The sequence below is a fragment of the Athene noctua genome, chromosome 10 (assembly GCF_965140245.1).
Source record: "Athene noctua chromosome 10, bAthNoc1.hap1.1, whole genome shotgun sequence".
NCBI lineage: Eukaryota > Metazoa > Chordata > Aves > Strigiformes > Strigidae > Athene > Athene noctua.
Genome location: NC_134046.1, coordinates 16765631 through 16792467, shown reverse-complemented (window position 1 = coordinate 16792467; position 26837 = coordinate 16765631). Strand labels below are relative to the sequence as shown.

Below are 26837 nucleotides of genomic sequence, written 5' to 3'. Positions count from 1 at the left end.
CACTTTTAGGCAAGCTCAAACTTACCGTTCTTACGCTTCAAATCAGCCAAAAGCCTTGGAGCTGTTTGCTAGGATAGCATGAAGTCTTAAGCTGTTGTAGTCTGCCTCTCCTAACACCCAACGTAGTTGTTATAGCACCCAGCTAACCATGACTGGAGGTTCTTGATAAATTCTTAACTGGTGCTTAGAGGGACTTGAGTGAAGCTGAGGATTTGGTTGTGCTTGATGTTTTACATATGTGTGGTGGATGAGATGTCTCTAGTCATCTGTGAAATCTGGTGAGGAGAGCAAAAGTAGCATTCCACTGTTGCATCTGGAAAATGAAAAATATTGCACATGAAGTGCAAAGTAGACTTTGCTTGCCATCGAACCTGGGGCTTGTGAAGTCAAATCCAGCCCTTCATCACAAGTCCAGTCTTCCTCACATAAGAATATTCCAGTGCAGTTCCATTAAATTTTTGTGCCAGTGTGAAGTCCTGAGCTAATATGCTCTGGTGCAGTGTGTACCTTTCATTGAGTGGGATTCTGTGACATACTGCTTGGTGTTATTCTGTCATGCTCTCTGTTGTGACCTCATTGCTGAGATACTATGTCTGAGGTTTTCTGAAAGTTCTTGTCATGTTGGGTTTTTTTCTTCAGTTGCAGCTAAAGTTGTGGCCAGTTAGGACACCTAGGAAGGACATTTGACTTCTTTGAAATCTGTTTTGTGAAGGTATTGTAAAGTATTAGATTGTAAGTAAATCTGTCTCTAAAACCAGTGAAACATCGAAAAAACAAGAAGTGTGATGTTACAGTGGTAATTACAAAAATAGCCCACTTTCCTATCGGTATTACATGTTGCATATCCCTCCTTTCCTCCACAGAAAACAACTGTGTCTAATTAGCTCAACTCCGGGGTGGGGGGAAGCATTAGCTCAGCTGCAGCTCAGTGAGTATTTCCCTGTGCAGTCACCACTTCCTTTTGTGTGCAGGTGCAGCTGTAAATGATGTGATCCTGTGAGTCATAGTCATAGTGAGTGAACTGACATGGATTAAAAATAATCCTCCAAGGAAGAGGAGAGGTAGCAGGAAGAAGTTTGCTAATCCTGTTTTTCTGTGTAAACCCTCTTAAGATGTTTTTGTCACTGTGGGGCATGAGCAATTAGCCAGGCACCAGGGCAAGAATTAGGAGCAGGCTGTTCATAGGAACTTCCGTTAATGAGTGATGCTGCCATGAATCACAGTCATAGAACGGTTTGAGTTGGAAGGGATGTTAAAGCCCATCCAGTCCCAACCCCCCTGCCCTGGGCAGGGACACCTTCCACCAGCCCAGGTTGCCCAAAGCCCCGTCCAACCTGTCCCTGAACCCTTCCAGGGAGGGGGCAGCCACAGCTGCTCTGGGCAACCTGTGCCAGGGCCTCACCACCCTCACAGGGGAGAATTTCTTCCTTATATCTAATCTAAATCTGCCCTCCTTCAGTTTAAAACTGTTACCCCTCATCCTATCCCTACACCCCTGATAAAGAGTCCCTCCCCACCTTTCCTGTAGCCCTTCTATTTACTGGGAGGCCGCTCTAAGGTCTCCCTGCGATACCAAAAAAGCCAGTTGAAATACACTCTCTAAGACTTCGTTTAAAGTTTTAGAAAGCAGGCATTCTTTATTGCAGTGCTGGGTGCGTGGGGGATCACTCCACCTATTGTGCACACCCAGGCTTCTTAGGTTACATCTTAAATGCAGGTACCTGATACATATTCATAGGGTTACACAATACAACATACATACACATAACTAAGGTGGGGTTTAGTTCAAAAGGCTTGTGTCAGCAGTTCTGGAATGTTTATGTCATCTTTGCGCCTGCGTATTGCCTCCTGATGGTGGTCTTCTGGGGGAAGGCTGGCAGTCTTCCTCGCTGTCAGCTTTTCATCTTTCCCCAATTACAACATTGCCAGACCATAAAACCAGTTTCTTCTTGTTGTCCTGCTTGTTAGCCCCCTTATCTAAGGGATGTTGCACATCCTTCGGCCTCGTCTTAGTCATTTGGGTAATAAATTGCCCTTTATCTTTCATTGCCATGGTTTTCCTTCCTCCTGTCCTTGGGCCTCAGTCTCTGTTTTCAAAGCTCAGTAATTTTGTAGTTAAACATACAGTTCCTGGCTTTTAACCTTGTTAGTCGTTTTATTCTATGTTACAATTATTGTCCATTTTCCAAAATACCCGTATATCATTCCTTCATTTTCTTTCACAGTTGCAGAATTTATATGATGCAGCTCCTAATAATAGTAATAATACCTAAGCTAAATTTTCATACATTTGCAAATGAATACAGAAATTTATTCTATAGCACAATCAAAGCTTGAAAGTACGATGCTTACAGTTTTTGTCTCTGTTAAATGTATTTGTTATATTGTGAGTAGCAATTACAACATTGAATTGTCAAACCGGTTATTGATACCGAAAAGCTGGTTGAAGAGAAACTCTCTAAGACTCAGAATCAGAGCTTTAGAAAGCAGGCATTCATTATTGCAGCGCTGGGTGCACGGGGGATCGCTCCTCCACAAGCATGCACACCAAGCCCCTTAGATTTACCACTTAAATGCAGGTAGCTTATACATATTCATAGGATTGCACAACACAAACATACATATTTACTATTAAGGTGTGGTTAGTCCAAAAAATTTTATCAGCAGTTTTGAATCAGTTATGTCACTCTTACGCCTGCGCATTGCCTCCTGGTGGTGGTCTTCAGGAGGAAGGCCAGTAGTCTTCCTTGTCACTTCTTCTCCAATTTCGACATCGCCAGCCCCTAAAAGCTGGACCCCTCTGACTAAATCCTTTGTCGCCCACCTTATCTGAAGTGTGATGCGCATCCTTGGGTCCAGACTCATTCTTTTGGGTCATAAATGTCCGTTATCTTCTGTTGCCAGGGCCTGGGCCTACTTCTTTGGGTCATAAAATACTAATAAATATTTCAAATTTGTTTTATCAGGGTAACTCAGTAAAATCAATTTGCCAATACTCACCTGGAGCTCTCCCTTCCATTATCTTCCCAAAATGTATCTTATTCTGAGTTTTTTGGATTATTCTTGCAGCATAGTTCACACCTCTTGGTAATTGATCTTGTACTCTTTAACATATTTTGGCCAATTATAAATTTTTGCAGATGCTTCAAAAGATTTTCAGTTCCACCATTAACAGAATTGTGTTCTTTTCTTATTTCATTTAGCAGAGTGTACGAGATCACTGCTAGGCCTGAAGGTGTCACAGCCCCTCCGTTCTCTCTTTTTTTTTTTTTTTCCCTGCCCCTAATTTTTCAATTAATTTTAAATTTCTATTTGGATGCCTTTTCGTGCAGCCCATTTTGTGGCCTCATCAGGCAACCTGTTTCCACGCTGTTGTTCACTGTCTGCTGCTTGAAGGGCCTTACAATACATCACAGCAACTTCAGTAGGTAATTGTATGTTTTCAAGAAGTTTTAAAACTTCTCCCTTGTGTTTTATTGTAGTTCCCTGTGAGGTTAAAATCCTCATTCTTTCCATATAGCCCCATGGGCATGAACCACTCAAAACATGTATTTTGAATCGGTCAAAATGTTTACTTTTTCCTTTTTGCTCAATTCTGGCATTCTAATCAATGCAATCAATTTTGCCTTTTGAGCAGATACATCTGATGGCAACAGCTTGGCATCCACAATATCAATCACAGTGGTTACCACATATCCGGACACACGTTGTCCATTCGTAACAAAGCTGCTTCCGTCTGTATTTAATTCTAAATCAGGGTCTGGTAAAGGTGTGTCTTTTAAATCAGTTCTTCTAGCATACGCTTCCACAATTGTTCGTAAGCAATCATGCTCTAAGTCTCCTTTTTCACTTTGCTCAGCAGACAGAAAAGTTGCAGGATTTAGTACGGCTGTCGTTTTAATGGAGTATCATCTTGATCTAGCAAGACAGACTGGTATTTGAGCATTTGGTTTGGAGATAGCCAATGATTTCCCTTTTGTTCCAAAATAGTAATTAACATATGAGGTACAGATACTGTCATTTGTTGCCCCAGGGTGAACTTACAGGCTTCTTGAGTCAACATCACTGTTGCTGCCACTGCCCTCAGGCATCCTGGCCATCCTTGTCTTGCAGTGTCCAATTGTTTGGAAAAATATGCAACTGCATGGCATAAGGGCCCGAGAAATTGTGCCAATACACCCAGGGCCATTCACTTTTTTTCATGAACAAACAGTTCAAAAGGCTTTTCCATATTTGGCAATGCCAATGCTGGTGCCTTCAACAGTGATTGTTTCAGTTCCTTGAAGGACTTCCTTCTATCCTCAGTCCATTCGAAACAGGAATCAGTAGAAACTTTTAACATTTCATACAATGGTCTTACCATCAATCCATAGTTATCAATCCATAAACGACAGCAACCAGTCATCCCAAGGAAGGTCTGCAGTTCTGGAAGGGTCCTCAGCTCCAGTAGCTGACAGATAGCTTCTTTCCTCTCAGTTGATAATTGTTGGTGACTTTAAAGATTTCAAAACCCAAATACATTACAGTTTCTTGAGAAATTTTAGCTTTTTCTTGCGATGCTTGGTAACCAGTCATTCTAAGAAAATTTAGGAGACTTACTCCTGAATTGCAGACACTCTTCCTTGGTGTCCCCTGCTAATAGAATATCATCTACATATTAAAGAACAATACCCTCTTGATTTTCCATTTGCCAAAATTCAAGTTCTTCAGCAAGCTGATTTCCAAAGATCATCGGACTGTTCTTAAATCCTTGTGGAAGCACAATCCAGGTATATTGAGTCTTTTTCTCTGGTTCTGGATTTTCCCATTTGAAGGCAAATAAATCTTTACTTTCTCGAGCCATGGGAATGCAGAAAAAGGCATCTTTTAATCTAATACAGTAAACCATCCTTGTTTGTCTGTTAGTGTGGTTAACAAAGTGTAGGGATTTGCTACTACTGGATGAATATCCTGTACTACGTGATTGATGGCTCGTAAGTCCTGAACCATCCTATAAGTCTTTCCATCTGATTTCTTTTCTGGAAGAATGGTGGTATTATATTTAGATTCCCACTCTCTTAATAGTCCATATTTTAAGAATTTTTATATGAGAGGTAACAACCCCAATCTAGATTCAATTTTCAAGGGATACTGATTCAATCTTACTGGTGTCAAATCTGGTTTTAAATCTGTTTTCACAGGTTCAGCCCTCCTGAATCTCCCTGGTACTTCTCTCCAGCCCAAACAAGAGGAATTACTACTTCTTCTGTTTCTCCTGGTATTTCTTCTTTATCCAGTCTGTCCTCCTGTAACAAAAATATTGAAGCTTGGGCATATTTAGATTCCAGTATTAACACTTCTACATCTCCATCCTTGAATTTAATTTAAGCTTCTAATTTCTTTAACAGATCTCGACCTATCAGAGGTTTTGGAGCTCCTGGTAGGTAAAGGAATTAATGAGTTACCCATTGTTTTCCAATCTTAAATCTTAGTGGTTTGAAAAATGGTCTTTTTCTGCTTCCTCTGTTGCACCAACAGTTTTTAGCATATTATGTCCTAATTCATGTCTTTTTGTATTTAGAACAGAAAAAGTCACTCCTGTATCGACCAAGCACTCCTTCTCAACCCCCCAGCTTAATCGTAACCAGAGGCTCTGCTGGGGAAGAGTGCTCTGATCCCCTTCAATCCTCCTCCTCTAGCACCATAATGGGCACTGCTTTTCTATTTCCCATCAGCACTGGACACTCTTTCTTCCAGTGTCCATCCTTTTTACAATAAGCACACTGATTCTGACCCACAGTTGGATTTGGCCATCCTTGTCCTTTTCCTCTACCTCGCATTCCACCTCTTGCATGTCCTCTAAAAACAACACTTCCCCTTTCCTTCTGAATATCTCCTAAAACTTCTACTAACTTAGCATTAGTCTTTTCGTTCTGTTGTTCTCTATTTCGATATACCATCCAAGCAACATCCAGCATTTTCCCAATATTTCTGGCTTCTGCCCCTGCAATTTCTGTAATTTCCACCTGATGTCATCCAACGCCTGCCTAACAAGTAAAGTAGCTAACCGTCACTTTCCCTTTTCTGATTCAGTATTTAAGGTAGTTTATTTTCTAGCTGCTTCTCTCAATCGATTTAGAAAATCAATTGGAGATTCTTTCTTGTCTTGTTTAATTTCATACAATTTAGACCAATTGATAGCCTTCAGAGTAGCATTTCTTATTCCAAATAGAACTAATTGTTGGTATTGCTTGATCATATGTCCGTCCTTCAGATCATTAGGATCCCAGTTTGGATTTGCAGAGGGAAAGTAGTGTTCCACCGCTCCCTGTAATACCCCAGAGGCTATTTGAGATTCCAAGTCAGTTCGTACCACTCTCCGAACCATATCTCGCTCAGTACCATCAAACAATACCTGTAATATAGCTTCTATATCCTGCCAATCTGGTTTCTGAGTTTTAATCATCATTTCAAAGACACTTGCTATCTTCTCTGGATCATCCCTATAATTTCCAGCTGCTATTTTCCAAGTGTTTAAGTCAGTAATCGAAAATGGAACCTTTACCAAAATTGGACCACTGTTTCCCGTGGCTTGTCGCGAGGGGGCCTGCAAGACCGGTTTTTGCCTACTCCTAGTTCTTTCCGAAGCAGGCATAAAACTCCCTGCTCCTACTCCCACTTCACTTTCTTCACCACCTTCTTCTTCCTGTACCACCTCACTTTTCCTGCCTACCTCCATGCAGTTAACATTTCTGAATCTTCCGCTATTTCTTCATGCGCCAATTTCAAACACCTCTGCCCTATGCTACAAGCAGAACAACATCTTTTCAACACTGACTTACCCTTTCTATCTTTTTCTAATCCTATAACAAGAGGATCTGCCAGAGCAAGGTTAATTCCACACTTTTTCTGCCACTTTGGATGTTGTCGTAACGTGAAAAACATACCAGCATACATTACTTCATCCCATTTTCCTTCCTGCCTCAGAAAAAGCATCAATTGTAATAGAGTATAATTCAAAGTCCCGTTCACAGGCCACTTTTCTTCATCTTCTAGCTTATATAAAGGCCATCACTGATTACAATGTTTTATCAAATCTTCCCTTTTAGGAGACCCTTCAGGAGGGCCACCAATTTGTTTCCAATGTTGTAAAATACATCCTAAAGGTGACTTCTTTAATATTCCACCGGTGGAACTCCCAGCCCCCATTTTATGTGTGTATGTATGTGTGTGTGTATATATATATATATATATGCACTACTAAAGTATAAAACAGAGTATCGGCAAAAAAAATTATATATATATGCAAAAGTACAATACACATTATAAGTATAATCACAACAATTATTTATCCATCACTTCATCCTTCTCTAGCTGTATCTCTCGCGGGGTAACGGAACTGTGGATCCAGACTCCTCACTTGCTTTGTACTTATTCATACATCTCTCTCACACACACACACACAATCAATCATGCAAGTTCAGGATACAAAGTAAGTCAATAGTTGTTAAAGTTCAGAAACTTAAGCTGTTTCTTTCACAAACAGCTGTTTGCTTTTCAGGCAAACAGAGGTATATAGCATACAAAGTTACCAAATACACCGAAACATATGCCACAATATTCAATCCAGGGAGATTTATCCCTTCTTCTCGTGGGTATTTTCCCACATCTGTCCTGCACAGTTATGCATCTGCAACTTATGGATAGAAACCCAAAATTTCCAAAACCATAAAATAAATTGCAAAGAATGCCTTACTTACAATCTGAAGTTCTTGCTTCCAGACCCCCAGTCCGGGGATCAGGGCTCCTCTCTGAGGAATCCCCAGTGCCAGCTGAGGTTCCGTGATCCCAGGATCTGTCAAGCTTCAGAAGCAGAATCCCATCTGGGTCACCAAAACTGATACCAAAAAAGCCAGTTGAAATACACTCTCTAAGACTTCGTTTAAAGTTTTAGAAAGCAGGCATTCTTTATTGCAGTGCTGGGTGCGTGGGGGGTCGCTCCACCTATTGTGCACACCCAGGCTTCTTAGGTTACATCTTAAATGCAGGTACCTGATACATATTCATAGGGTTACACAATACAACATACATACACATAACTAAGGTGGGGTTTAGTTCAAAAGGCTTGTGTCAGCAGTTCTGGAATGTTTATGTCATCTTTGCGCCTGCGTATTGCCTCCTGATGGTGGTCTTCTGGGGGAAGGCTGGCAGTCTTCCTCGCTGTCAGCTTTTCATCTTTCCCCAATTACAACATTGCCAGACCATAAAACCAGTTTCTTCTTGTTGTCCTGCTTGTTAGCCCCCTTATCTAAGGGATGTTGCACATCGTTTGGCCTCGTCTTAGTCGTTTGGGTAATAAATTGCCCTTTATCTTTCATTGCCATGGTTTTCCTTCCTCCTGTCCTTGGGCCTCAGTCTCTGTTTTCAAAGCTCAGTAATTTTGTAGTTAAACATACAGTTCCTGGCTTTTAACCTTGTTAGTCATTTTATTCTATGTTACAATTGTCCATTTTCCAAAATACCCCTGTATCACCTGGAGCCTTCTATTCTCCAGGCTGAACAACCCCAACTCTCTCAGCCTGTTCTCAAAAGGGAGGTGCTCTAACCCCCTGATCAGGAAAAAGAAATGTAAAGTAATACTCTAACCTACTGCTAAAAAACAGCATTCTTTTACTGAAAGCGAATCTTTTCTCAAAAATGCGACAGAGAAGCACTTGTCCATAAAGAGCAAGACTTTATTTAAAGACAAGTGCGTAACTACTTTTATTGTTGACAATCTGCTTACCTTGTCTGGTTATAAAAAGTCTGCACTTAGATGTTCTAAGATTTAATTAAATAATTCAAGAAATCGTAACAGAACTGTGAATGTTCTTAAATTCCACTCTGTTTCCATCTGTTAATGTTTTGTATCTGCTGAAGCAGGTGTGAATGGAGGGATTGACAGACAGTTTTGTGTTAAGGCTGGTACAAGGGGAGAGCGATCAGGGTGGTCTTCAATTTGGGATTCCTGAACTGCAGGTTTGGGTGATTCTTTAGGAATTTGTACCCTTTTGTGTTACTTGCTTGTAGAGCCTGGGGTGAGCAGGCTGTGAAAATAGAGCCGCACTGGCAGAAGCTTTGAAAATTGTCACTGAAAGGACTTGGTAGGATTTAAGATTAGCTATGTTAGGTTTTTGATTCATGGGGCTCTTTCAAACTGACAACATAAAGGGTATGCTGAAAGCTTTTTTTTTTTTTTTTTTTTTTTTTTTTTTTTTTTAATGTTATTCCATGTGTTATGTGTTTCTAGTATGTTTCTAAGAAATTATGATTATCTTTAGTTTATCCTTGCAGGAAATGGTTTTAATTTGTCTTTGTATTTAGTCCATGGTTTGAGGAATCCTTGAGATCTCTGTGAATTAAAGCTTTTTTCTGTAAGTTGAAACTGTCTTATATAAGTGTTTTCAGGCTTTCTAAACCTTAATGTTTTTAAGACTGAGAATAATTTGAGTTGCTTTTTGAGGGGTAATATTGTCTCTTTGTACTTGGTACATCATTGCTAAAAATCTGCATAACTTAAAAGGTACTGTGAATATTTTTGTCCTGGCTTCAAAAGTTGTTTGCCATTGGGGAATGTACTTGTAGCTATGGAGGTGTATCTCTGCCTTCTCTTTCTTGCAGAAAGGATGATTTTATACCTGCTGGAGAGGACTCCTGCACAAACCCCACCGTGGCACTTTTAGCTGTCATACTGGCTCTTGTACATTTTCCTTTAGTTCTGGGACTTCTCTTGTCTTGCCTGCTTGCTCTTTTTTAATGAGAAGCAAGCGCTGCTCTGACTTGCACCTACTACTGCTCCCCATCTTGGGGCTGGACCCAGGCACTGTACACTTTCTATGTGGGCTTCTTCTCCAAAACTAGAGCAGGAGCAGTCCGTTCATCCCTCCTGTGTTCTCTGGTGAATTTGTTCCTTTTACCTTAACTGATTCAGCATTCTTAAAATTCCCCTCTTTTTAGGTTTTTGACATAAAAACATAGCTTATGTTTATCCTAAGTACTGGTTGAGTAACACTCAGCAGTTCCTGCACCTTAGCTGAGTTGATGTAACTGTGGAACTAGATGATAACCTGGGTCAGGAGGCAGGGCAGTATTAAAACAACCATCCTCTTGTCTGGTGTGAAGTGCCATGTTGCTCTGCACACAGCTGTCCCAGGATCCATGTGGAAGCGCCTCAAGAGCGGAGCAGGGGTGGATTATACAGAAATTTCTCAAGTGCTCCTCAAGCTGTTACATTTCTGGCAGCAGTTATCCTCAGTGAGGTGACAGGTCAGGGCTTGCTGCCTTCCTGAATATGCTGTTTGATGCATGGCTGGAGAATGTGGCAACCTCGTGGTTGTATGTTCAGATTGCTGCTGGTAAATTCAGGAGTTTCTGATATCTCAGCAACTTACTTACCTTCTTAGGTTAGAAGCAAATACCCCACTGTTGATTAAATGGAAGCATAAAAAATATTTTTAAAAAATATCTTCAGATTATCAGAACCTTATACCTTTAAAGAACAAACTTACTTTCACTTGAAACTAAAAATGTGTAATCAAAATAATGTATAGTAGAGAAACATTTTGTTTTCACAAAGTCAATGAAGAAGACTTAAGTGCCCAGTAAAAAGAATTCTGTTCTTTTGGTTTGAAATTAAGGCCAATTCTTTAGAGAAGTGATGGGAAAAGACTTGCTTCTTACAACTTGAAGGATGGCTCTGTATGCCTGCACAGCTTGGAAAATTGTGCTGCCTGGTGATGTAGTTGTAGGGTGTATCACTTGCTACACTGAGCAACTCATCTCTGTTCTGTTTCTGAAAGAAGACTCTTTGTATCAATTAATGAAGGGGAACAGCTGCCTTCTTTCATTAGAAAGTATATCTCTATAATGTTTTACAGTGACTGTTTTCACCCAAAATTCACAATTAAAATAACAACCTAAAAAAGATTCAATAAATCATTCTAATCTATCAAAAGTTTATTTGCACTACGTTTATACTGGATATTGCCACAAAATAAACTTCTAAGAAGACTTTCTAAAGCTTTAAGCTGGGCTGACAAGATAGCAATTGATTTATAAGCAAGGAAGAAACTCTGGAAGCTGCTTGCCTACCATGTTTTGAAAACATAATTTTTCCCAAGATTTGTTTGAATTTGCATTGTGTAGTAAGACCAAAAACTATCAGCTTCTGTTCTAGGAGAATAGAAGTTACAGAAAAGAAGATGAGGATAACATTATTTATGTTACAAATCAAATAGGAAAACTGCATCATTTCAGGATATTGTGCTCACAGTGCAGCAAAACTGAGAAGTATGTCAGCTATGAGGTAGGAAAAACAAACTGGAGAGGGATGTCTGGTAATCATGCTGTCCTTTTCAGGGTATGTTCTTAGGTACCAAATGTTAACCTAGATGTGTTTAGAACTGACATATGTGCAACCTGGGATATGGCAGAGTACCATTAATTGTTTGCATTTAAATAAGAGGTGTTTTCTAGAATCAAAACATCTCTTGTATCTAAATTAGCATGATATTCGCTGCCTCACATACTGGAACTCTTTCCTAATTCATTTTTATCCTGTCTTTTTTATATAGATCATCTGTTCTTATTTGACAGTTATGTCCAGTGACAAGACTTCCCTGTTGGCAAACTGTAATGTGTACATCTTATTACTTGTTTTAAGGAATTGAAGTTAGATGCAGTTTTTTTCATTGTTTAGAAAATGAAGTGCAAAAATGTAAGCAGTTCAAAACAGTTAAATCAGTATAGCACATTCAGAAATAGGTTTTTCACGTGTACATTCCCCAAACTAGTATTTTAAAATTTCAGACTGCTTAGTGGGTCTTACTGATATTTGAAGTGTTTTTGTGAAGGATTTTGCTGCTTAGTCTTTTAATTTGGTTGTGCTTACAGATCGTTTAATTTGTTCCTTCCTGAGAGCTACACTAAGAGAATTATGAGAGAAACTGTGATAAACTGAAGATAGCACCCTTCCATGCCTTGTGTTAGTGTTAAATCATCTTTTTAATGGTGTAACTGAAAAGTACTCCTCCCTTACACTGCCAGAAGGAAACCAAGGTTTTATTAGTAGTCATCTGTGATTGTTTGCTAGAGTCTGAGAATGTAAAGAATGCGTGTGTAGTGATAGGGGGAGCTACAGGGCCCCCGAACTCTTGACTTCATGAGCAGCTGCCATCAAATTATTCCACTGTTCCTTGCTGCTCTTGTCTCCCTCTCAACAGGATTTTGCTCAGTCCAACATATCTTCCACCTGTAACAGAAGGCAGTTGTGTCAATGGTTCTGAAGCTTTAGGGTCTTGTAGTAATTTAAACTGGCAGTTCTTGCCTTCGGTACATTTCTTAGCATCACCTGAAGTTGTCTGAGGACTGAAAAATTTAGATGTAAGTGGTCAGTCTCTTGCAGTATTTCTCCAGGTTTGCTTTGCTGAAAGCAGTAGGCAGACCTGGGGTTGTGTATGACCACAATATTCCTGTTGCTTTGGCAGACTTCTGATTTTAGAATATTGTGCACTAGCCAGCTAACAACACACATCTCTGCTCAAAATTCAAGGAGGGATCTAATACTGTAGAACATCTATGCCCCAGCAGGGACATAATTAAAACAAACAAACAAACACCACCACCACCACCACCCCCCAAACAATAAACAACTCTACTTTTGTACTGTTGTCTTGCTTTTAACACCAATATCTCAACATTTGATTTAGGCCTCTGTATCTGTTGGTTACTGAACAGAACGTCAATCTCCATGAAATGCTTCAGTTGTAAATGTCAGTGAGCAGGAACTCGCACAACATGTTGCAGTAGGAGTAGCGTAGCTGGAATGTGCTTCATTGTTTTTCTTATATTTGCTTGACAGAGGACATGGTCTGCAGGCACAGATATTGTAGTCCAGACTCTACTGTTCATGAATATTCGTGAAACATGCAACACATAGGATGTATCGAATATTGAGCTTGCACCTTTTTACGGTGATTTCAGTGGTCAGAAAAGCTGTGTTTTTTTCTGTTTTCACCGTAGAGATATGAGGGAAGGCATGTTCAGCTTTCTGTGATTTTTTTGCAGGGGATGTTGGACATCTTGAGACATGCATCGTGAATTTTCATGTCCCTTTGAAGTGTGAGAGATGCTGAAACTTGGCAGGGGGAAGTGGGACGAGAATTGGACTCCATTTGGAATTTAAGCTGAATGGACAGTAATTTGGGGGGAAAAAAAAATCTGCTGTGGGTGTCTAAGATATATTTTTTTCCTTTCACTTGCTCAGTTTCTGGCTCATTGCTTCTTGTGGTGTATTACTTTACCTGTTATGCTTCAAAAAGAAGAAATGCAAATATTACTGGGCTTCTTGATGTTCACATGAATAAGTAACTCTCAGATGCATCCCAAAATGAATCTGGCTCCTTTTGCACAAAAGGACAAAACTATTTTCTTTTCCAGGTCATCAGAAAGGGGAGGAGAGTTTGGGGCTAGAATTCTCCAAGCCCATTCTTTCATGAGGCTTTGCAGTCCTTTCTCTCTCATCCTGACAGGCTTGGAAACATAGTGTAGTCCTGATGTAAGATGTGTTAATACTTAGCATCAGAAAAGAAGTGAGATGCTTGCAGAAATAGAGCAGTTTGATATCAGACTTGAACCAAGATTGCTGGCATCATGTGTAGAGGCAGTGCAGCCAAGTAACAGTGGGACTAGCCCGCTTCTCACAGCATTGTAAATGTTTCTTGGGAGGCATGTTGTTCCTGTGAAAGGACAGGCAGATCTGTGGCAAATGATCAGAAAGTCACTTACTTATGTAAAGGTGGTCTGCAAATCAATTTGATGACATTAGTTCAGTGTTTGTGCTGAATGCTCTCATTCTCCAGGCTAACCAGAGAACAGCATTCGGCACGTAACCGAAATGCTTACTATTTCTTTTTCTTAGGTTCTGTGAAGTCCAGCCCCACTAGGACCTCCGGCTCCCGCTCCAATGTAACACCCACACATGCACCATGCTGGTGATATCACATCACCCAGGGATCCTGCTGGAGCTTGGAGCCGGCCTACAAGGGGTCAGGTAAGTACCACTCGAAAACAAACTCAACAACCCGTTTCAAGGGTATCACTCAGTATTTCTTCTTAGTTCTTAAGGCCTAAGAAGAAAAATGTTTTGATGGATAAACTAGACACCCCTGTTCTCTTAGCCTGGCTAATGGGGCATATAATATAATATGTATTGTTTACATTGATGAAAGTTTCACAAATTGATTTGCAGGTCACCTTTAACTTATAAAAGTGTGCATATTTGAATAAGATATGTTTATGTGCCATACATACCATGTTTTCTGCCTTCTCTTACAACATGCTGTGTATTATGTTAGATGAGTTCATGGTTATGAAAAACCACGACTGGCTGCAGTAATGTCAAGTTTGTTAGTGTGACTGAGGCTACAACAATTACTGAACTGAGTTAGGTCAGTGAACCAGCTAGTCTGGTAGTTCTCTATGGAATGCTTGAGATGTGCGAGATCTTGTAGCAGACTGATATAGGAAGTTTGTTCTTACTTGCTGAAATTGATGTTTTCTTGTTTGAAATGAGGGTTTATGTCCTTTCCAAAATGAGCTTGTATTTTTTAGACTTTGTAAAAATCTTGCTGGTTGAATTCCCCCATCCTTTTTAATCTTGCTCCTCAGTAATACTGGCAGAATCTTCTGACCAGCTTCTACAGGACAAACTACCTGTTGTGTGAAAAAATTGTATTAGTAGTTTCTTCTAGTTTACTTGTTTGCTTGTGTTCTGGTATTATGAAAAAAAGTAAACAGACTAGGAGTATTTCCACTTCCTAGAAGATCAGAATATGTGCAGCGTTTTCATCTAGGTTTTTCCCGTCTTCTGTTCATTCTTACTGTCAACTTTTGAACCTATTGTAATTTCACAGCAGCATCTCTGGGTTGGTGTGCAGTATTAATCCTGTTCAGATGGATCTGTTTGTCAGCTTCCGCAATGGCTTTTTTTTTTCCTACCCTTCTCTGTTCTTTTGCAAAATATACTTCTTTTCGTGGTTGTTGCTATAGATTGACTTGTGATCCACATAGTGTTTTTCAGCTGGAACTATTATCATAGATCCCAGCACTTGGGAGAGAATGTTTCAGTAACATACAACATGTATGTTTGCCTGGTGTTTAGCTCAGAGTATTTTTTGCTTTCAGTGCCCTTTTACGTAGCTCTGCCCTGTCTTTCTGTAGCTTTTCATGCTCCTGTGCATTTGCTTAACTTCTAGTTTGCAAGGCAACAAAAGTTACCTACTTCATTGCTGACTGCTTCCTTTCTGAGTTACAACCACAGACCTGAAGTCTTTGTAATGCTGGTGAAGACTGGTCAAGTCTTACACCATTGCTTAGCATTTTTCTCAGAGCTGTCATGAATTACAAAGGCAATCCAGTAGTGTGGTAGTAGCTGAGCTAATGAGTCCGACTTCTAAAACCATGTTGTGAGTCTCATGTAGCATCGTCTTTATGTTTTGTGAATTAAGTTGTAAGATACAGAATTACAGTGTATTGTCCAGTAGTTCTCAGTATCAGCTGTTCAGCCATCCTTAAACGATAAAGTATTTTATCTTAGATGATTTATTTTTTCAGAAGCGATAGCTGTTGCTCGAGAGATTCAGAAAATGACAGGTCCTGGCTCTGATATGTCTGCCTCTAATACTAGTGTGTAAAAGCTGTTCTGAGGTGGAGTGGGTAGAGGGGCACTTGAGTAACCAAATTTGTTATGTTTCAGTGAGAAGTGTGTGAGATGCTCTTTCGCAGAGTGCTGTAGGGGTACAGCATGCAGGCTGATTCTGATGGATGACACCTGCGTATGGGTAATACTTAGCTTTTTCCTTCTGTCCCATCTGTTCTGTTGCATGGGCAGTGCTTCATTCAGGTGCATGAGGATGGAGTATAAATGGGGGCTGCATTAGTTGCTGCTTGCAGAGCACAATGTAGGTGATGTGAGAGGAGTCACAAGAATGTTGAGGAACCATGTGCATGTCACGCTGATCTGTTTTATAGAGTCCAACTTAAGGGTCTCATGAGACCTGGAATTAATTGTAGGTGATGCTCTGGGACTGAGTATGGTCTTTTATTATTTAAACAGTGCTAAGTAAAATAATTCATCTCTTTGTGGTACTGTTTCTCAGGAAACTTTAGAAGGTGTGAACCGTGTCCAGTGCTGAATAGCAATGACAGCCTAGAAAACCTCAACAGCCATTTGTGCTGGACTGTCTTATGCTGACTGATCTCTGATGCTCTTGGTGGGCTGGACTGGGGCTCTCTGGAAGGATGTTTTTCTTCATGTACTCTACTGACTCAGTGCAAGCCCCAAGGTGGGATCCCTTTTCATTTAAGTAGAATGGAGCAGAACTACAACTCTGAAATTTTTTCTCCTCCCTGCTCTACAGGACATTTTGAACACAGGAGTAAAAAAATGTTTCTTCCTTGAGAGAAAGGAAGTGGCTTGTTTAATGTAGAGAGCTGTTAAAGAGTTAGTACATTCAGATACGTGATTGTGGTCTTGGTTTTTATGTGTAGTGACATCTTTCATAAAGTCTTTCTTTCTCTTTCAGTTTTAAGATAAGTCTGGGACAGGTGACTCACCAAATTAAAGAGGAGTGTGACTTGGCATTCCTGAAAATGAGTTTTTTGTAATGAATAGTCCTGAAGTGAACAATGTGATAGTGTTGGACCACATGACTTCTCTTGATTCTGACATCTGCAAATACCTCATTTGCTGTTTTTCCCAGTAGCACAAGCTGTGTCTCTGTTCTGTCTCGATGTTCTCCAGAGCTGTTTGTTTTCTTCCAGAATATTTTTCTTGTGTGTTTACTATCCTTGGATTTTCTTCTATGAAGCACTCTTGGTTTTTTGAAACATTGGCTGCTCAGTGATGTGAGCTCAGGCCATTAACTGTATGAGAGGCTGGGAGAATGCGAGACCCAAGGTATCAAGAGGGTTTCTTTCTCCAGAGGGAACAGGCACTGTCTGAGGGATTTCAGAATGCATTTAGTATTTTTCATTGACACTGTGATCTGGCTGAAGCAACATGTAGTTGTCAGGGTAATGTCTTGAGAGGTGAGTGGCAATAGGGATGTGAACTGGCAATAAAGACAGAGGGAAGGTGACAGTTGAGTTGGTGGTAGGTATGTATCCTGTGCCATTGTGAGCCATGGGAAGTGTTCAGGAAACCGCTCTGTAGCATGAAGACTAGAGTACAACCCTTTTTGTCCTTCTCAGGAGGACCTGATGGAGAGACTTGTTGGACTGAGTTCATATTGCTTCTACCAGCTGTGCTTCTTGGCATTGGAAATAACCCACAGAAATACCTGTCTTTCAAACAGGTATGAAGTTTGCAAGCCAAGTGAGGATGGCCTGGAGTATGTTACTCTCTCTGTTTACTTTCGGGAGAAGACAGTGAGGCAATCCAGCAATACTTCAGGGACCGTACTCTTTGGTCAGCCACTACTGATATCTGTGCCGAAACACAAGCTCACTGTGGATCACTTGTACAGTGTGGTTTCAGAGCAGATCAGGTAAGTCATGTCTGTACTGTTGAATTCTATGCTGAGTTCTAGTGGTCACTTACTCAGTTACACTATAATAGGGTTACTGATCCTTGTTAATGGGAAGAATTTTCCTTGATTTTGTGTGGCATATAGATCAGGATTTGCATTAGTGTCTGGAGGCTGCAGGGGCATGTCAAGGTCCTGGTTTTTTGGGTTCGTAAAAGCAGGCTGTAAGATAATGCTGGTGGTGGTCACAAGGGAAGCTATCTGCCTGGTGGTGCAAAACAGGTCAGGAGCAGAACTCAGGCTGTGTTTTCAGGGCTGTCAGATGGGGCCACCGTAACTTATTTTTGCCTTTTCCATCTAATGCCAGTAAAACTTGGAACAAGCAGTGAGAACAGAGACTTACTGAATTGTAGTTTGACTCATTCTGAGACCTTTTGGCCTGTAAATGGTGCTGTACAGGGTGGGTTCTGGTTTGCTGAGGGGGATTGGACAGCAAGAACTTAGGATGGAGAGGGGTGCTGTAGTTCTGATGTAGAGCTTTGGTATGATTGTATTCTAAGCATATTCCCTCCCTTTAGCCGCTATGTGAAACTCCCTTTGGCAGAAGAATACTCTACGCCCTGCCCAGACAAAGGAACCTGCAATGGCTCCAATGGTGTGGTTGAAGGTAAAGTCCTAAAGGCTGGAAGCTTTTTGGCTCTTAAACCAAATGCTAATAAAAGTTTGTGCTGTGTATATTTGGCTTAATCTCTAGCAGATTGTTTTTTCACAATGGTTAAACCATGCTATTGCATAGGATTTCTGCATGGTATGGTGAGAATTCTTGCAGAAGGTTTTCCTTCCAAGGGAGATCAGAAGTACATAAGCAGCAGCAGGACTACAAGGTGTGGTGTGTGTTTATCATGACTGATGTTATGGAAGTCCTTGCTTCCCTACTAGGTGTTCAGGTGCCTCCCTCCAGAGGCAACTCCTTTCCTAATAGGCCCTTTGGTGATGAAAACTGGCCTGTTAGGACACAAAGACAAGTTCTGGAGAAATAAAGTGGAAATGGTGTTTTCTATTCACGGACTTAGAATCGTGAAGTCTTATTCCTAGGATAGATGCTTACAAAGAAGCTTTCAACACTAATGGCAAATGCATGTTTCCCTTTCCTCTTTGAAATTACTCACTTGTGCTGCTTGAGAGTAACAACTAGAATGAGGTAAATGGAAAAAGATCTGCCCATTTTTCCTTGAGGAATGGGAATAACTTCCCTGGAGACTTACATATTCCCTTCCGTAAAGATACCCAACTGCAACCTTGATGATTCTCCCTTGGGGTGTTTATTAGGGTGTGCTGTCAGACGATATGATTGTTAGTCTTCTGTGAACTGAGCACTCTCCATCGTGCCTTATACTAGGATATAAAGCCCAGCACGTTACCTGGCATCTACTAACAGAAAAAATACATCTCTGGGTGTAGTGGTTAGCCAGCACAATTTTCTTTTTCTGCATGTCTTTTCATTACTTTCCAAGTAATCAGTGTGTATGGTAACATGCTCATGCAAACAGCTGTCCACGTGAGGTGTCAGTCTAAGCTTTCGCTGAAGCTCTTTAATATTGTGCTTGTTTTAAATTTTGCTAGGTGACATTGAAGAGATGGAGCATCAGGATGGCGGGCAGGAAGGCAAGGAGAAGCTGGCAGAAGTTGATCCCTGCCACTCTGAGGGTTGTATGCAGATCGAGTCAGCAAGAGACCTGCAGCCTTGCAAGAAGTGGCATTTCACTTTTAGCCTTGTGAATTCCTCTGGGACCTCCGAGATAAACTCCATCGTAGAAGGAAAAATCTTAAAACTAAATGGTAATTATTATCTTGCTATATTTTTTTCTTCTTTCTCCTTACACCTTTGCAATAAATGTTTCTTCTTTTTTGTAGCTTTTTCTGCACTTGCTGTTGACTGGGATTCTGATACACGAAGGCTACTTTTTGATGAACAGGAGGCACAGGTTGTAGTATATACTCTTTTCATAAATATCTATATGTAAACTTGCATGGTACTTAAATGATTACAGTAGATGGTGAAATGTAGGTGTAGCTCCCTTCATAACAATTGGAATCACCAGCATGAGATATATTTACTTAAAATCTTTTAGTGATAAGGTCTGTAGACTTAAAATTGCTGATCTGTTTCCAGTGTGTTCTGAAAAGTAGACATTTTAATTTCAAAGCTAAAGAGTCTAGTTCATAGTCTGCTCAACAAACAAAACAAACCCCCAAAACCCAATAGAAACCTGAAACCAAATTCACAGAGTCTGGTAGAAAGCTCATTATTCTTTCTGTGAGTTCTGCTGGATCGTGTTTTGTAACAAAAGAAACTGGTTTTACTCTTTTGCAAAAAAACCCAAAACCCACCAACTTTGAAGGAAGGACATAATATATTTTCTCTTACAGAGTGTTTGTAACACAAGAATGGAATGGCTGGAAGCTTGACATGATTGATGGGTGGGAAAGGGGGGGCCAGAAACAAGCAGCATGGTGAAAGTGAGTGTGTTCCCTTTTGTGACGTCAGGGATTAAAGAGTTATGTGGAATTGAATAAAGCATGCATGTCTTTCACTAGGCATTTGAAAAACATGGCAGTATGTTACAACCACAGAAGAAGAAGGCTGTGGTAGCCCTCAGAGACTGCATAGAGCTCTTCACTACTATGGAAACGCTTGGTGAACATGACCCGTGGTAAGAGCCTCTGCCTGCCTGCCATGTTTAGTGTAAAATGCCATAACTATTTGAGTTCACATTGTCATGGGATTCTGATAATTGCCCAGGTCTGTCCTTTTGTCTTAATCTGTGAGAAGTCTATCAGTTCTGTGTTAAGTCATTGATGTGGGTTAATTGCATTGACGTACAGATGTGGGTTAATAAGTATTTGTTTCCTGCCTTTATTTAAAGAAAAAAAAGTGGCAGTGGGCATGTAGCTTCCAAAGATCAATCTATTTTTAATTCTCCAGTATACATCTATCTTCCAGACAGTGTCAGAGAAGCAGTTGTGATAATAAAGAGTGAAAGCATGTACTTACCTTAGGGTTTAATTTTGTATTATTTCTAGCTTGAACCGGTCCTGACCGACTCCTAACTCTGTCAAAAATCTCTAGTCCAGAGGGGCTAGGAACAGCAGATCCTAAGTGACCAGATTGTGATTACTGTGTATGCAGGTTTTTGGAGGTTGTTTGCTACCTGTGTAAGAAAATAACTTAGGTGATTGTTTATTATTAATTTTTAATTACATGCTATAGATGTGTTTGCAACTGTTTGAGCTGCATCAGAGATAATAATAATGGGACCTTTAAACATTTTTTTTTTTAAATTTACAAAAGAAAAATTAATCTTTGTACAATATTCAGTTAATGCACTTGCCATAGCACGTTTTGCCTATAAAGTGAAAGCTAGTTGCAGTTTGGAAACTTCTGAGGGAGTGTGTTCATCTGCATATTCCAGAGCCAAAATGCTTTCTTAAGGCAGGGACTGTACTGTGCTGTTGATGCATCTTTTAATGGAAGGCCAGAGGCTTTTCTTTCAACGTAGTTATTCATTTCCTTATTTGTTACTCCTTCTCAGGTACTGCCCTAACTGTAAGAGACATCAGCAGGCCACAAAGAAGTTCGACTTGTGGAGTTTGCCCAGGATTTTGGTAGTGCATTTAAAACGCTTCTCATACAGCAGATACTGGAGGGATAAACTTGACACTGTTGTGGAATTCCCTATCAGGTAGGTTTCTTTCCTTGAGCTAGGAAGAGCTTGAAGAAGCTGGTCAAGAGAAATGTACTTCTGATGTTACTGTTGGGTGGGCTTGTTATTAAAACTGTAACTGGAACAGCTCTGTCTTCTGGGTCTGAACTGCAAAACAGCAGGCATGAGTTGAGTTGGTTGGGTTTTTTGGTGTGGGTTTTTTTTTTGTTAATCTTACCCATAATCAGATCTGCACAATTCAAAAGAACACTAGTTACTAGCAGTTGCTGTTTCTTCTGAAATTAGGTTAAAACCATGTGGTTCTCCTGAACCAAGAGAACTTCTAGAGAGAATTTAGCAAATTTATTGGGCAGAGCTGCGCTTGTAGTACTGAAGATTGCACAAGTACAAGATGAAAGCCTGCCTCATTCCTCTGCTTCTGCTTGTCAGCATCCTGCTGCAGGATGAAGCATATTCCTTACTGCTCCTATCTCAGTTTTCATGCCTTCACAGGGACACTCTGAACTGTCTTTTATTCAGCACTTACCTCTGAATCTTTTGGCAGCACTTGATGAGTTTACCAGGACCTGCCCTGTGTGGGAGGTGTAATGTGTCTGGTCTTTAAGAACATTTGGCTGTTGAGCAGCAGAGTGCAGCACTTCACCACCAGTGCTGCCTGCCTGCAGAGCTTCACTGGTGTCATGCATCATTTTTTAGAAAGTGCTGGTTACTGGTGTACTGATACTTTTGGGTTTCCTTCCAGGGGTTTAAACATGTCCGAGTTTGTCTGTGACCCGAGAGCAGGCTCATATGTGTATGACCTCATTGCAGTTTCCAATCACTATGGAGCCATGGGAGTAGGCCACTGTGAGTAACTGCTTCTTTGTCCTTTGTGCACAAGGAAATATAGGCTTAGTGCATTGGAGACCTCCCCAAGGCTGTCTAATCCAAAACTCAGCAGTGTTCTGTATGCAGGTGAACAGCATATTGGAAGGTAATGTCCTTCCTGTTAGGATCTGCAGAGCAGCTAGCCAGTTTGTGTAGTTTGCAGCTGCCTGAGGTCTGACTCTGATGCCTGTGTCATTCGTAGTCGTCAGAGTGTGTGATGGTGTTCCCCAGTTTGAGTGGAATCAAGATTTTTCAATGCCAAATGTGTAATTGTGGAAAGGAGCTTCTTGCTGGACAGTGCTGGGATGAGTCCTCAGCATAAGCTGTCAGTTCATCTCCAGGACTCAGCCGGAGGGCAGCTGCTTGTCCAGCGTGGGTGCAGCATCACAGCTGTAGCGTGGAGGTTGGTGGCAGTCGAGGCAGCCAAGCAGGAGCTGCCAGGTTCCCTCGGTGGTGAGACAAGGACTGAGGAGCAGCAGTTGCTTGTAGGCCAGGCAGACAGAGCAGAGGGCACACCTTGTTGTGAAGCTGGGTCTTCAATGCCTTTCTGCATTTCCCGTCCTGGATTCTGTTTGCTACAATAGCAATTTAAAGCACTTATTTTTTTCCCTTTTCATTTTCCTTTGTTCCAGACTTTTTCTAAAACAAGCCACAAACAAATGTGTAGTTCTTGGGACCTCTTGGTTGCTCAGCTGACATTAGCTTGCAGTAGAATGTCTCTACTTTTGCACTGACAAGAGCTCACTTAGCAGGGAAAATGTTATGCCATCAGGAGAAAAAAAATCCCTTTGACAATCCCAATATGACAAGTCTGTATTTTCTGTCACTGTTTTTGTTGCAGCATAGATGAAATCTGTAGGTGAGTTCCCTATGTCAGGTGTCCATGCAGATCTGTGCTGTAGGTGACACTTCTAGAATTACCCAGAAGCGTTTTGCTGTGAGAGGACGCTAACTGCTGTTTGGCAGTGTATGTGCTTAATTTGAAGGGTGTGTTACTGTGGGATAGCATCAGCTGAAGGGGGACATAGTTTGGGATTGGAGATCTTAGTTACAGAAGTCTTGGAAGAGACTTTGCAGGACTTCAGTCCAACTTTGTTCTTGAGTGAGGACTCTAGCAAGCACTATATTGGATCCATCATCATCAGAAAACTTTTTTCATGTGAAAAACAGTAAAATGCAGTCTTAAACTGTGTGTTTGAGAAAGCTCTGACTCAAGGGGGGGGGGAGGTGAACAAAACACTATATTTTTTTTCCTAAGTTTCTTTGGCCTGTATCTCAGCTATCAGGGGTAAGTGGTACACAGGATCAGCTAGCATGTCCTAGAAGATGTGTATGTTGGTGGACTAGGTGTGGGGTAGTTGATGTCACAACTAGCTCTTGGCCTCCCATGCACACTCAGTTTGAGTCTCGAGCATCACTAGTGCAATGCCAGTGGTGTGGCGTTACCTACCCGTCTTCCCCGGAGTACTGAGCTACAGTGTCTTCTTCTGACAGACACGGCCTACGCAAAGAACAAAGTGAATGACAAGTGGTACTACTTTGATGACAGCAGTGTATCAGTGGCTTCAGAAGACCAAATAGTGGTGAGTATTTGGCCTGAGGCTAATTGAGTTTGTGCTGAAATTGTGGTTCCCTGGTTTGGGCATTACATTTCCAGCCAAGCTGTGTGGATTGTTTCAGATGGTTTTCTTCTTTGTTTGTTAGACAAAAGCTGCGTATGTGCTGTTTTATCAGCGCCGAAACAGCGAGGAACATACTGCCCCATCTCCTCCCCAAGAAGAATGTGACGGCATGGATACCAACTAAACATCTCCTCCAGCACTCGGCCACCATGTTAGCGGTTGCTCTTCTAAAGCCATGCCTGAGGCGTCTGAAAATTTTTCTTCCTTCTGTAGGAGTCAAGCAGAAAATCTGGCACTGAAAGATTCAGTGCTGGGGGTTGCAGAATAGCAGTGGAGAGCCAGGAATAGGTGCTGACACTTGGGTATTTAGAGGCCAAAAATAATATATATTGGAGCTTCAATAAAGTTCTTTTTAAAATCTGGCTGAGCTGTGTGGCTAGAGGCAGGGGCTGGGGCTGGGCTGGGGCTGAGGGTTGTAGCTGGGGTCAGGAGAGCACAGCCTGAGCTGGAGGCCTGCTCACAGCTGAGCCTTGCAGGGGCCCATGGAGGAGTACGGTGGGTATGATTCTGTGAATCGGCTTGGGGGCTTCCTGCCAACTCTTTGGTGTTGCTGTTGGGCCCTGCCTGTGTGAGGGTGGCTTGCTGCACGCTTTCTGGAAGTTCAGTTCAAATCTTTGTACATCTGACCTGTCTGTTGCAGTCTCTGCCGTCATAACGTGTTATGCGATTACCCTTGCTAAGCAACAAACGTTTCTCTTTCTTATGTCCTTTCCCTGATGCATCTGAGGCTCTTCTGAGCAGTTTAGACTCAGCCTTTTTCATGTGAACACCAAATTCTGTAATGTAGGGAACTTCTCCAGAAGCGAATCACACCTGCCTGTGGTGTGGTGTATGTGCAGGCTGATCCCCACAGCGATGCAGGATGCAGCTGTTCTGGCTCTGGCTCCCGTTCTTCTGCAGAGAAAATATCATCCACAAGGTTGGCGATTTCTTGTTCTCTCCATCGATCTACCCCCTCGCTTCCAGGCTGCTCTGTAAGCACTTTTCTGCTTTCACCATTTCTCCTATGCTTTGTTCAGTGGCAGCATTTTTATCCTTTTTTGCTCATTTATGTGACTCCTTGGAGTGTTTTCTCCAGCAAAGCTCAGCACTGTGTCCCCAGAGCTGTTGCCTGTAAGGCTCACAGCCCAATGCAGCGGATTGTGTGTCTTTTCAGCATTTTCTCCTGTGACTTTTGTTTTTCTGGACTGCTCTTTCAGCCTTTCTGCTCCTCCTTTGAGTGCTGCCCTTTAGATCCCCAGCCCCATCATCTTCTGTGAGGCTGTGGGTGTGGAGGTCCTGTCCAAGGTCTCTCTTTGCCTTACCTGTTTGATAGTCTGCTCCATCCTTTTGGCACAACTGGCAAATGCTCTTCCTTTTGTCCTCCTTTACTGTCTGTGTTACTTGTAGGACATGAGTCCAGCTTTCTTCTTGAATGAGGACTTCTGTGATCGCTACGTAAGTCAGTCCTCAGTGGAGAACTGGTCTTCCATGTGAAAAATGGGAAAAATCTAGAGTTGTAGTGTGTGTTTTTTAAGGAAAGATCTAGCTCAAGGTGGTGAACTGAACAGGAGGTTTTTTTCCTTCTTGGAGCCAAGTGTGTTGGCAGAACAAAAGTCTAAGACAGGCTGCTGCCCTGCTTTTTTTCCCCCCAGAAGGTGTGCTTGCAGCCACTTGCTCTTCTGTGCACAGTCCCCATAGCTTTGTTGCTGACTGTATGCTGACTGTTCTGATGGTCAGCCTAACAGTGGTCATCTATTTAACTCCAAATATGCCAGCTCAGCTCCCTTTCTGCAGCTCCCAGTGACAAGTCCTGTAGGAAATTGTGTGCCCGTCCCTGCACCTCTGCTGTGCTGCAGCCAAGCAAAAGCTGAGCCAGCTGCTTGCTGTCCTCTGCTCCAGGCAGTGGGCAGGGAGGGCAGCACCGTGCGGCCCCTTAGCCAGGGCACTGGAAGGCGAGGGAGAGGAGGAGGGAGGGCTGTCTCTAGCTGGCACGCTAAGATTGTGATCCTCTTCTATAGAATTTTGCTTTCAAAGCATGGAAATCTGAATTTTTAGATCATAATTGCTCAGTTGCTTCTGCTCTTCTGGTTTTGGGGTTGCTTGGAATTTTTACAACTCTTAATATTGTATTTCTGTTTTTTTCTCTGTTGCTGACAGGAGCATCCAAAAAGCAATTTTTAAGCTGTAGCACTGCACTGAATTACTCTGATCAGCATTTTTTTGTTCATTTTACCCTGAAAGAAAATCATGTGGGCATTTCAAAACAGGGAGGAGAGGAAAAGGAGGGGAGTAAAAGATCTTTATAAAAGAAAAATCAGTTTGAAATAGTCTTTGTTACCCTCCTCAACTCCCTACCTGTGCTGAGAAATGCATCAGTGGGGCTAAATCTCTGATGCTCAGATGCTAAACAGACTGTTGTACTGCAGAAAAAATGGCCCAGCTCTTACTTTCTCTGCCTCTGAGCTGATGGGCTTTGGCTGGTGTGTGTGTGCTGTAATACCAGACCTGTTTTTTAGACTAGCACTTTGTAAGTGGCTGGCTCTATTGTACAAAGAGGAAAATTAAAGAGTGGTTTGCACTGAAACTGGGTTTTGTTGTATTTGCAGCTTTCATTGTGTGACCTGAGACTGCTGGTTGTGGGGATGCTTGGTGCTCCAGCAGCCCTTTCAGCTGGGGGAGGGCGAGTCCTGCAGAGCCAACCCCTCCCTGCTCTGCCAGTGGGGATCTGGGAGAAGAGCAGGCGCTGCCTGCACTGCTCTGTACCTCAGAGTTTGTGCTCACTCCAGGGTTGCCTTTTCTCTTCTGTGGTGTTGGGTTGCTGATGCCTGGTGCTGTAGCAAAGCCCATCCTCATCTTTCTGTGGCACTGGGCAGCCTCAGCTATGGCTTCCTCATCGTTCCTCTGCAGATCTTGAGGGAGGGGGTGGGCGGCAGTTCCTGGCTTTCCTGTCCATTTTCTCTGGGGGTATCAGGGCTGCCTGTGGCAGTGCCACGGACATAGTTGTCCTGTAGTCGCTGCAATTTTCCTTCTCAAGGCAA

The 26837-nt window shown here is 41.8% G+C and overlaps 1 protein-coding gene across 6 annotated transcripts in view; it reads left to right on the top strand.

Moving 5' to 3' along the window:
- The window catches only part of USP4 (ubiquitin specific peptidase 4), a 57439-nt gene extending 33260 nt beyond the window's left edge, over window positions 1–24179 (top strand). For 3 of the 6 annotated variants that reach the window (XM_074914657.1, XM_074914663.1, XM_074914659.1), the window contains 9 exons: window positions 17373–17564; window positions 18122–18210; window positions 19167–19382; window positions 19458–19528; window positions 20142–20257; window positions 21137–21286; window positions 22011–22114; window positions 23630–23718; window positions 23840–24179. In XM_074914657.1, the coding sequence (XP_074770758.1) occupies window positions 17373–17564; window positions 18122–18210; window positions 19167–19382; window positions 19458–19528; window positions 20142–20257; window positions 21137–21286; window positions 22011–22114; window positions 23630–23718; window positions 23840–23941 (1129 nt within the window). In that variant the 3' untranslated portion in view covers window positions 23942–24179. Of the gene's footprint in view, window positions 1–13936; window positions 14069–17372; window positions 17565–18121; window positions 18211–19166; window positions 19383–19457; window positions 19532–20141; window positions 20258–21136; window positions 21287–22010; window positions 22115–23629; window positions 23719–23839 lie in introns of those variants that run through there. The other 3 variants (XM_074914660.1, XM_074914658.1, XR_012634308.1) reach the window with 2 other exon arrangements.
- Window positions 24180–26837: the final 2658 nt, after the last annotated feature.